Here is a 12,254-nt window from a genome sequence, read left to right on the forward strand (position 1 = left end):
CCAGCTATGCCTGCACACACACTCCAGCACACGTGCAGACACAGCTATGTCTGCACACACACTCCAGCACACTGCCACCGCCAGCTCTGCCTGCACACACACTCCACGTGCAGACACAGCTCTGCCTGCACACACACTCCAGCACACGTGCAGACACAGCTCTGCCTGCACACACACTCCAGCACACTGCCACCGCCAGGCTCTACAACAATGGCCATTGTTTCCTGACCTCCCCTTTTGTAGGCATCAAAAAGGAAACTAAAGGTCATGTGGGAAAGGGCGTCATTTAGAGCCAATGATGAGTTCACTGATGAACTCTGTGTGTGGCACCATCTAACATGCCTGAGAACGGACCCCACAGACGCATGGTGCCCACCCCAGTACTGAGGGGAGGGAGCCGCAGAACAGGAGCACCTCCCACAGGCTGGGCACCATCCCAGGCATTTCGCATAACCTCCTGCAGAAAGGCCTGTGATTGTCCAGGTATTATTACAAATCTGAGGCTTAGACAATTCAAGTCCAGGCAGTTCCCAGGTTACGAACGAGATAGATTCTGAAGGTTTGATCTTAAGTTGAACTTGTACGTAAGTTGGAGCAGGTATATTTACCTATTACCTGAAATAGCCTCCGTAAGTGCTAGCTGTTTGTCAGTCAGATGTTCGTAACTCAAGGACTACCCATATCTTGTTCATAATCCCATGTTTGTAATGTAGCAAAGCTTAAACTCAGGTTGCACTCAGCTGAGGAGCCCACCCCAGCTGCAGAGCCCACCCCAGCTGCGACCAGTAACATGCAGAGTCCAGGCAAAATGGAGGAGTGAGGGGTGAACTGGAGGCTGGGGCAGAGAAGTGAGGAGGGACCCAGGAAGAGAGAGCCCTGGAGACCAGTGACAGGCCAAGGAGGGAGCTGAACCCTGGAGGAGGGAGGGGACAGAGGGCAAGTCATGGATGGGCAGTGCACTAAAGCACTGAGCTCCCCTGCGGTGACCTGGCCTTTGGGCCCATGTAGTCTCTGGTTCTCTCTGCAGTGCTGCTCTAACAGGCCACGAGGGCCCACCTCACTGTCCTGGAGGATACTGGGCACAGAGCGAGGACACATCCAGCTGAGCCAGGCAGAACAGCCTGAAGGGCACGCCTCCGGGTCTTCCTCAGTCAGTACACAGACACAGGCCCCAGGCTCGGGACACACACGTACATTCCCCGTGGGAGGGCACTGGTGTCCCCTCTCCACACAAACAGGATGTGGAGACAGGATACATTAGCAACAGCTCCCGGGGACGTGGCAGCCCTCATTAGCTCCTCTCACTGAAGCTGGTCTGCTTCCTAAGGAGGTGTGGCCATGCCATGCATGGTTTGTAAAAATAACTAAATATTTTGTACGTTTCTTGATATTAGATTTATATCCGGAAACATTATGTAGTCTTTTTGTTTCTATTCTAAAAGGAAGAAAATCTGGAGAAACTTAAATGAGATTATGGAATGGAACCAGGAGGGGAGCAGCCCTCAGAAGCAGATTCAGCAATTTGTGGAAGCTACTGCAATAGTCCTCAAGTTACAAACATCTGAATGACATACAACTCGCACTTATGAATGGTGTGTGTCACAGGTTCCAGGTGAATGTATGTGCTCCAGCTTAACATAAAACTCCTCTTAAGAACATAACTGGTTCCTAACCCAGGGACCGCCTGTATTCTCTCTGCCAGATGTTTTTTTACTGGTCTCTTTTAAAGTTAATATTTGTGAGCAGAAAGCACTTCTTACCACACTGTTATCAGTTTGAGAAGACACTGACACGTGCGAGGTCACAAGCAGGACCAAGGTAGATTTCTGTAACTCCGGCACTGGAAAAAAATCTATTTATTTTTAACCCTATTTCAAAGAACTAGGGGCCCTTAATGAATTCAGTGCAAGTAATGAATGACCATTTGCTCTGTGCAAACCACTGTTCTAGACACTGGAGAAATCAGAAGACAGAACGAAAATGGAACATTTAGCCTCGGAGCTCATGACCACACTGGCTCATGTGGGCTTGAGCTACAGGCAAAGGCATGAACTTGGGCCAGACGGGACAGATAATGATAAGAGACAAGATTACTACACACTTGCCATGTGTGTTGTAGTTTTCTAAGAGTGTTAAGTACTATAATTATCCCCTTCATTTTGTAGTTGTGGAAACCGTAGACAGGCCAAGTAACTTGCCCAAGAGTTGCAGAGTTGGTAAGAAAGACAGCCTGAATTTGAAGCCAGAGAGTCTGGCAGGAGGCAGGGCACCTTAATCCCAAGAGTATAATGACAGAGTGGAGTGTGCACCTTGAGCTCTGAGAACTTAGACAAGCTAATCGGTCTCAACATAGTGTATACCTCAGTGAGTTTATGAAACAACAAATGATAAAATACAGTAAGAGATTTATTTGCACAGTGGCCAATGCATAGAAATAATGCAAGAAGCAAAGTGATGATGACGGTTACAAGGATAATGGTGATTCGCATTATAGCGCATTAAGAGACATCAGCTTCGTGCAAAATGCAACTGGAGTCCGCAAAGGGACAAGAACATGGCCAGGGAAGGCACTGAGAAGCTGAAACCGTCCTCAGAATAGGATTTAAAGGAAGGAAATGTTTTCAAAGCATGAAATCCAGACAGCCCAGCAGGACTTCAGGGGAAAGAGAGTCCAGTGGGCTGCAGTTTAGTTTGTGTAAGTGGCAGATGTGGAAGACCCAATGATAAAAATGGGCTGGGACTGTGTTTTGGAGGCTTTGACTACCACAGTGAAAACATGGACAGGTCCTAATTTACAGACGCCATTGGGGGGAAGGTAAGCATTTTTAGGAGAATAATCTGAAAGCAATTCCTTAAATGCTTTCTAGTTCATGAAAAGAGCATTAAGGGTATCCTTTGGAATAGTGAAGATGAAAAAGAGGATGCTATGGTTTGGGTATGGTTGTTTCTGTCTCCACCAAAACTCTTATTGCAATTGGCCCCCCTGCACAGTAGTGTTAGGAGGGGGGACTCTCGGGGAGGTAATCAGGTCACGGGGATAGAGCCCTCGTGCACAGATCATAAAACAAGCGTCCTCCTCCAATATGGCCTTCCCTTCTCACAGCTGTTCACTGTTCTCTTCCTCTTTGCCTTCTCTGCCATGTTGTTGTGCAGCACTAAAGCCCTTGTCAGAGCCAGAGCCATGCACTTGAACTTCCCAGCCCACAGAACGAAGAGCTAAATACTTTTCCTTATAAATTACTCAGTTTCAGGCATTCTGTTATAGCAACACAAAAAAGACCGAGGCAGAGAAAAACAAATGTTTATAGCAATAGATGCAACAGGATTTGGCAATTGAAAATTTGAGTTAAGGAAGAAAAGCAGAAGATCATGATGTAAGGCCTTGGTGAAGGGCAGGGATGAGGTCCCAAGAACAGAAAGGGGGAAGTAGGGACATGGTAGAGCAGGTGGCCAGAGAGAGGAGGAGAGGAGGGTGGAGATGATAATTTGTTACAAGGCTGTGCAGTTTGGGGCAGCTGGCAATATCTAGCAAGAGGCTGCACAGGCTGGCCAGCACCCTGGGAAGGGGCTCTGAGCTAGAGAGATGAATCTGAGGTGGGCACTGGAGCCCAGAGTTCAAAGCCAAGGACATGGGTAAGTGTCCTGAGAGAGCTTGCTAGAGAGATAAACAGCCCAGAATGTAACCATCCCAGGGATGGGCAGAGCTGCAAAGGGTGGGCATAAAGTGAGGAGGAGAAACCCACAGACACCAAGTGCACAGAGAGAAGTGTGACCGAAAGAAGAGCCAGATGGGGAAGAAGGCTCCACTGTGGTTATTAGTGGGCCACTGACCTCTGAAAGAACATTCAGCAGTGAACGCAGACAGGAGTCAGGCTTCATGGGAAAAGTTCACAACTGGGGAGGCAGAGAATTATAGTTTGGAAAAATGGCAAGATTTTCACGGGGGAGAGAGGAACTACAGTGTCTGCTCACTCACTCCTTAATGCATGTACGCAACATTACTAAACATCTTCTACATGCCAGCGGAGAAGCAAAAAGGTCTAGAGCGCAAGGCGCTCAGAACAGGAGATGGCAGCACACAAGCACACGAGCGTGCGCACAGTCCACTGTGATGGCAGCAGGAGAATCTAGGGGAGGTAAAGCCCAAGTACCAGGACGCTGCACCTCAACTGTGTGGCTTAGGGAAGACTTCTGGGAGGGGCCAAGACCAGAGATGAGACTCTAAGGTTGAACGGTGCCTGCCCAGGTGAGAGGTGGGCAGTGGTGAGAGAGTGGGTGGCAGCACAGCCCACTGGACAGAACTGCGATTTCTGAGGCTCCCGGGCACACTGTGGGGAAACTGGGTCTGGCTGGGAAACTGCATGAGCTTCACCCCACCCTGGGAGCAGGTGGTGAGGGAAGGGAAGTCCAGGTCAGACGAAGGCGAGGAAGAGGGTCAGGGGAGCTGGAGAAAGAGGTGAGCAGGGGCTGCTTTTCTGCAGGCAGAGAGGGGAGGGAGTGAAGGTGGAGATCTGGGAGGGGTAAAAGCAAAGCTGACGCAGTCAGGGAGAGTCATCAGCTCTCCAGACGAGACAGACCTCAGAGCAAAGCTAAGTCCTAGCCGAGCAAACGCTTTCCTCGAACATCTACAAACTGTATTTGATCCACATTATTCAACCGCACAGCAGCGTCCAGTTGGCTTTCTCTTTGTTAATTTATTTTCCTTGTCCATCACGCTATATATTTTCGGACTTTTTCACCATAAAATAGTTCAGGGGTAGTCATAGGTAATGAAAAAAGGGAAACTAAATCAGGGAATTTTCAACTCCGGTGAAAGACTTAGTAGAAAAGAAGTTATAAATATTGGCCAAGGTGAAGTCTGGAGATTTATTTTGGACCTTCCTGTCTCTACGGATAAATCACTGAGCCTGAACTTCTATCTGGGTGAGGGTAGAACGTGCTCCTATTTCCCAGACAGCGCTAGGAGTGCAGGTTTTAACTGCTGCTGTCTCCTGAATGCTATGGAACACCATCTGCCCCGCCTCTCTATTTGGGTAAGCAACGCAGTATGAGTAGGGATGACAGCTCAGTGATTAAGAAGAGCAGGGGGGTCTCGACTGGGATCAAACTCCAGCTCTGCCACTTGGTCGCTGCCTAGCCCTGGGCAATTCATGAACTTCTCTAATCTCTCGTTCTGCATTTATCAATGGGAATAACATACGAAACGTGGTAGGGTTGTTGAAGTATTACATGAATCAATGTTAAGTGCTTAGATCAATTCCTGGAACATAACAAGAACTCAATAAACATTGCTTATTATTATTATCTGTTTCTTTTTCAATTTTCAGTCCACATGGACCAACCCATGAACATTCCCTCTAAAAAACACACCAGGTGACCCTGACTCCAGTGAGCTCCCTTGGACATAAGGAATCTAAATAATCTTGACACACAGCACATTTGTCAGTTACCTAGTTAATTTTCAGATTACTGTTTTATGTATATGCTATACAAATAAAAGTTTAAAGTACCATAGAAGTTACTACTAGTTCCCATGCAATGTCTGTTCTCCCTCTTTCCTTAAGAAAAAGACCCTATTTTGTTCAGGGAAGAGCAAAGTACTCAGCTGTAAACCTTCACTTCTCTAAACTCCCCGTGGCAAGGGCGGTCAAATGACCCAATTCTGAGCCCCTTCCTTTGTTTCAGTTTTCTCTGTATGACTGTTGAACACATATACTATTTTTTCCTACTATATCACCATACTTCCAAATGTAAGCCTGCAGCCTTTCAGATGCAGCTTGCGCCTGTTCTGTTCCTTACTCTATCCTAGAGCACAGAGGGTTCTTCCCACCACAGAGCAGATGCTCAGTAAACAGCTGCCACACAAAGGACGGAGGGGAACACACCGGAATGTGGTGGGTAGGGTTTCTAGGAAAGCTTTGTGAAAGGATGTGCTTTGGCCCTTTGCCCGGCTGCCTTTCCCCCCTCACCCAGCTTTTGCCTCCCACCTAGAAGATGCACCAAACACACAAAGACAAAAGAAAGAGGAAGAAAACACCCCGCCTGACAGTCTGGGCTCCTGAAGGCCTTCCTGAGCCAGGCCTGGATGGACCCAAGGAATGAGGATGTGTCCAGGAAACTTTGTATTTGTTCATGCCACTATTTGTCAGGCTTTCTGTTCTTCAACCTAACATCTTTCCTCATGGATGGGAGTTGTAAAGAGATTTCCCAGCTAAATTAAAAAAAAAAAAAATGCCCTACTCTCTAGATATTCTTGAAAGTAGCCAGAAAGAAGAAGAAATTTAGCTAATGTTTACCTTTTTAACCAGCTAACAAGAACCCAACACTGGGGTAATAAAATAGAGGGTCTCATCAATAAGCAACGTAGAAAGATATAAATGGAACAAGTTCAAGGGAAAGCTCCCTTGGCCGCCTTTATTAAACTTTCAGTGCAAGCATATGGAGGGACCAGACAGAGTGTAATAAGTAAGAATGAATGGGGACCCTGCCAAACCAGTGACAGGCCGGAAAGGATCTATCTATCTATCTCTGCCTCTTATTCATTTATCTATCATCTATCAATCAATCATTCACCTATCTATATCTATATCTACCTATTATTTATCTATCAATCATTCTCCCTATCCATCTATATCTATCTATATCTATCTCTCATCTATCTTTTTTTTTTTTTTTTGAGACAGAGCCTCAAGCTGTCCCCCTGGGTAGAGTACCATGACATCACAGCTCACAGCAACCTCCAACTCCTGGGCTCAAGCGAGTCTCCTGCCTCTGCCTCCCAAGTAGCTGGGACCACAGGCGCCCGCCACAACGCCCGGCTATTTTTTGGTTGCAGCCGTCATTGTTGTTTTGGCGAGTCCGGGCTGGGGATTCAAACCCGCCACCTTAGGTGTATGTGGCTGGCGCCTTAGCCGGTTGAGCTATAGGCGCCGAGCCTCATCTATCTTTTTATATCTGCCTATCATTCATCCATCTATCTATCTATCTATCTATCTATCTATCTATCGCGTAGGCCAAGCACACCCAGAGGCCAACAGTCCCACTTGGCAGGAACATCTAAGTGCTGTAGTGTCCAGTATGTCAAATTTTCACCACTTGCCTACCCCACAAAAGACCCACCCCTTCCTCCTCTCTGGTCAGAGCTAACTTCTATAACTGAAGACTGTGAGCCCTGTTAGATGCTGGATCCTACTGGGAGAAGTGATGTATCTTTTAGAACAGTGGTTCTCAACCTTCCTAATGCTGTGCACCTTTAATATAGTTAAAAGGGGTCGTGACCCACAGGTCGAGAACTGCTATTTTAGAAAGAGACATTTGCACTATAATCAATGCCAGATCCCTCCCTCTGAAGGTCTTTGGTGTGGGGGAGGGAGGAAGGCACGTGCACTGGGGCCCTGTGACAAGGGCAGCTGGTGGTCCTGGAGGCAGGCATCACAGGACCAGGACTCAACTTGCCACGTTGCCTGTCACCTCTGCTTCTAAGGGCAGTTGCTGCAAGATGTGCTCACTTTTAGTTTACCAAATTATCTTGCCTTTTAAATAAAAAGCAGAAGAAAACTTCTGCCCATAGAACACCGCTCTGACTCAGAACGATGTTTTGGTTGGCACACACTTTGCAGACACTAAATACAGCCAACTGGTTAGCCAGGTCCCCTGGGGGAGTCAACATTCACTTGCAAAGTGACCAGCAAGCATTTCCTTGTGAAGAACAGTGGAACTTTCTATTTACAGTTCCAAATATAATGAATAAGTTAGTCAATATAAACACTGCATCAAACCTACTAAAATCCTAATCTGGGCTCGGGTTTTTGGAGTGGTACCTCATCTTTAAAAACAAACAAACTAAAAACAACATCTCTTGGAAGATTCAATACAAAATTATCATCAAGGTAAAAGTAAGTATGGCCATGCTGCCACCATGACAGTAACGAGTGATTCAGGAAAGAATCTAAAGCTACTAAGTCAAAGGGGAAGGAGGAACAGGTCTTCCCAGCCTCAGATAGGTTCTCATTACAGAGGAGAAAACGGTAACTTCTCAGAGGAAGCCTGGCTGGAACCATCTCAACAGAACAATCAAAGTTAATATCACCAAACCAGGACAAATCGACATCATGTGCCTCCGGACGTAATGCACCGTGGAGAAAAAAGAAAACAACCAAACCCCAAACAACAGATACTTCACAAGCAACTAGCCTAGACTCTTAAAAACAAGTCAGTATCATAAAGAACAAAGAAAGGCTAAGAAACCTTTTCAGATGAAATGTGACAAGAGGCATAACATAAACACCACAAATAATTTTTCTTAAAGTACCAGATTGAGACAAACAGTGCCTTAGGGGGCATTACTGGGACATTTAGAGAAAAGTCATTGTTAAGTTTCCTGTATTTGGCAATTACACTATGATTCTGTAAAAGAATGCCCTTGGCCTTAGGAAATACATGCTGAGGAATTAGGGGTGAAGGTCACGATGTGTGGTGCTTGTGATGTACTCTCCTGTGGGTCCAAAATAATAATAACTGGCACTATTGCATGTGCGTGTGTGTCGGAGAGAGTAAGAGAGGGGAAACGTCCAGAATTGAGGAGTCTATGTGAAAAGTGTGTAAGTTCACTGCATAATTCTTACAACTATTCTGTAAGTTTAAAATTTTTCAAAAGAAAGTTTTTTTAAAGTTAAAAAAAAAAAAAAACCCAGAGGCTCAGCACCCATAGCTCAGCGGCTAAGGCACCAGCCACATAAACCTGAGCTGGCGGGTTCAAACCCAGCCTGGGCCTGCCAAACAACAATGACAACTACAACCAAAAAATAGCCAGGCATTGTGGCGGGCACCTGTAGTCCCAGCTTCTTGGGAGGCTGAGGCAAGAGAATCGCTTAAGTCCAAGAGTTTGAGATTGCTGTGAGCTGTGACAGCACAGGACTCTATCCAGGGCGACAGCTTAAGACTCTGTCTCTCAAAAAAAAAAAACCTGAATACCTAGTTTTCAAAAACCATTAATAGAGAAAAGAAGGACAAAATGTTTTTAAAAATTTCCAACTGTTTAGAAATACGTAAGTTTGAAGCATTTAACAGTACAGGAGCAAACTGGCGGTATTATATATGGAGAGGGTATGTGTGTGTGTTTAAAATTTTTTGTTAACCTCAGAGGAGGCTGTCAGTCTCTCTCTTGACCACAGGAGTCATGCCACATTTTACTAAGTAAAGGGTATAAACACGGAAAGAATGACTCCCTACAACTGAGGGAAGAACAACCCAGCCTAACTAAGGTTAAAACAGTGAGTCACTTCCTCTTAGGAGGAAGGGCAAATGTTTCTTGTTTCCTGGAGGATTCAGAGATTCTGCCGGAACACCTGAGCTCTCAGCCTGAATCATGTAATAAACGAGAAGAAATCATGTAGTAAACGAGATCAGGAGAAACTCCAGGCCATTCATTCCATGCTTCTGAGCCAGCACAGCACCTCCCAGTGCAAAACCACCATCTACTGAAGGCTCTGGTCTGCTTCAGCCTCCACATGACTGGGTTCCTCAGAGGACACAATGCAGCAAAAGGAACGAAGACACAGCGAACGGCCTTGGTTTTCTCTGGCACGTCAGCCTCAACATGCCTCAGTCCTGAACCAACCCGAATGGCCTCTAGAGCTCGGAGCTGCAGCGTGCCAGCAGCGTGCCAGCAGCGCACACGTGGACGGATTAGCCCGAGCTGTGCTCTGAAGCACACACACGCTCACTCAACCTGTGCTTCTCATTCCAGGGATGCTTTCTCCCTAAAGCACTTCTGTGCCTCTCCTGGCATGCACAGTCCAAGTGGCTCCGTGCCAGAGGAAGTGTCTGTTTGGAGATGGGCCCTTTCTTTCCATTTCTTTACCTCAGAAGCTCATAAACAGAACATTCTAGTATAATTATAATGGAATGAAGCAGAAAAAGAAAAGGTTACGGGGGGGGGGGGGAACATTTGTTTTATTTTTGCCTTTGTTTTGTTTTAAGTTGCCTAAAAGAAATACAACCTAAACATAAAATTATCTTCCAGGAGAGTAGAAATTATAGGGTTTCAGTGTGGGCAGGGAAGCAAAAATATTCCCTATAACAGGAAAGGTCAGTGGTCGTTTGCCATCTCAGACACACACATTTATTCTTGTTTTAAGGTCACCTGCCGGAGGTCATTTACCAATGAGGTGCAGGGGAGAGCTTTATAATTGTTGTTTAATTCCAAACATAAGAGTATTTTGTATTTGTCTCTCCCTTAACAACCTTCATCCCATATTAAAAACTAATGTATAAGTCGAAAACTTTATAACTTACCTGTCTTTTCCCTTTCTATATGTTCACTACCAGGTATTTACTTAAGGTTTGATCACAACAGTCAGAGTGAAATCAGTAACTCCTCCCTGAATCCTTAGGCATCTCGATTACAAAACACACCATCAACCACCTACGTACATGTACGCACACACAACACAGCAAGGGAAAGGACATCACGCTCCAGGTACGTACGCACACGACCAATTTCCTGCTCCATTGCCTTCAGGATGGACCTAAAAGACACCTTCTTGGAAACTCTGCTCCTGAGCAGAGGGAGGAAGACTTACTTTCTTTCCACTTCTGGTGTTGACACGGCGCTACAGAAGCCAAGGGACTCCTACGAGGGAAGATTCATACCGTCAGTGTGGGCAGACCGGCAGGCTTCATCTCATTTGTACATAATATCATTTAAAAAAAAAAAAAAAAAACAGAAGCAAAAATAGATGATTAAAGTCATTGTGCTTACTTCAATCTGGGACCGCAGCTGAAGTGACGTGGGACTGGCATCGGGTTTCTCCTAAAACAGAACAGATGCCGGTTTAATGAGACTTCCAAACGTGGCGTAGACCAGAAAGACCAATAGATGTGTAAGAAGAGAGGGGAGGATTTGGGAGACGCTAGGGTATGCGGTGGGAGGAGAGGACGGAGATAAACAGATTTTTTGGAAAAACTAAAGAACTTTTAAGAGCTCTGTCCTCTTAAAATTGAACTGTTTTACAAACTCCACTGCTAGACGCTGCTAGAAATTTTATTGCATTAAAAAAAAAAAAGCGCAATTTAACTGAAGGGTACTGACAGTTAATGGTGAAATAATTCTTTGAATATACTCAGACCATCACTGGGGCACTGAATTTACTGCAACCCATTTGATTTCAGTTATTTTGCAATGGAGTTTCAATCTGATCTTAAAGTTCTAACTGCATTTAGAGTGCGAAGCAATGGAGGATTCGTTGTTAGCATGGTTAGGAAGTTGGAAAGCTAACTAGATATCATCTTGCAGCCTGAAAACTCAGATCCTCCTGGAAGACCAATAAACTGGGACCTCGCTGAGAATTTAAAAACAAAAACTCCCAGCATCCAGTCCACAAGTGAAATATAAATGTGTAAGACATTATGAGTACACTGAAAAAAAAAAAAAATCAATGAATCATGAAAGAGAGGAATCAAATAATTTTAGAGATAAAACTAAGAAGAAGTATATAACACCTTCATTTGAGAGTTAACGGAGGCTGTATCCCCTTTGAGAGTAAAAGAAGAGAAAAATAAACCATTTACTTACAATGAAAAAAATTATGCAAATTATGCATTCCCACATGCATCTAATTGTTCCATTTATTAAAGATGCCTATTTCATCATTAACACAAAACTAGGCAAATACTTAAAAACTCGTTGAAGCATAAAAGTAGCAATCAAATATTATAATAATTATAACTCAGAGTAAAGTTATACATTTCAATAGGGAGCAGGAATCTGGTACAAATAAACAACATCAAAATGAATGTGCTTCTGTATGGAACTGGGGGTGTTCCGGGGACTTGTAGCACACCAGGGCTCTTGTGGCTGATGACATTGTACTACACACTTGGGAGCTGTTGGGAGGGTGAATTTTATGGTATGTGTATTTTTGCCACAATTAAAAAAGAGTGCTAGGATAAGTACATCTGACCATGGGGTGATTGTGGACAAACAGCCTGAAAGAAAACTGTTTTTTGTGGGGGGGGCTGTGGATCAGTGGGTGGAGTGCCGGCCCCATATACTGAGGGTGGTGGGTTCAAACTCAGCCCTGGCCAAACTGCAACAAGAAAAAAAAAAGAAAAATGTTTTCATGGACTGGGTTTTCGGGGGCTGGCAACTCACAGTTTTTTTCAGGACACATCTTATTTATTTTATCCCAGAGGAAAGAGACTACAGTCATCATTTAGAGGCATTTTTTTCTTTGTTAGAGAAAATATGTCCT

At 45.0% G+C, this 12,254-nt stretch overlaps 1 protein-coding gene across 1 annotated transcript in view; it reads right to left on the reverse strand.

Moving 5' to 3' along the window:
• The window catches only part of SASH1 (SAM and SH3 domain containing 1), a 179,110-nt gene that overhangs the window by 92,294 nt on the left and 74,562 nt on the right, over positions 1–12,254 (reverse strand). The window contains exons 3-4 of the mRNA XM_003790260.3: positions 10,763–10,813; positions 10,584–10,633 (exon numbers count right to left, since the gene is read on the reverse strand). Of these exons, the coding sequence (XP_003790308.2) occupies positions 10,584–10,633; positions 10,763–10,813 (101 nt within the window). The remainder of the gene's footprint in view (positions 1–10,583; positions 10,634–10,762; positions 10,814–12,254) is intronic.

The sequence above is a fragment of the Otolemur garnettii genome, unplaced genomic scaffold (assembly GCF_000181295.1).
Source record: "Otolemur garnettii isolate 467f Iridium unplaced genomic scaffold, OtoGar3 scaffold00042, whole genome shotgun sequence".
Taxonomy (NCBI): Eukaryota; Metazoa; Chordata; class Mammalia; order Primates; family Galagidae; genus Otolemur; species Otolemur garnettii.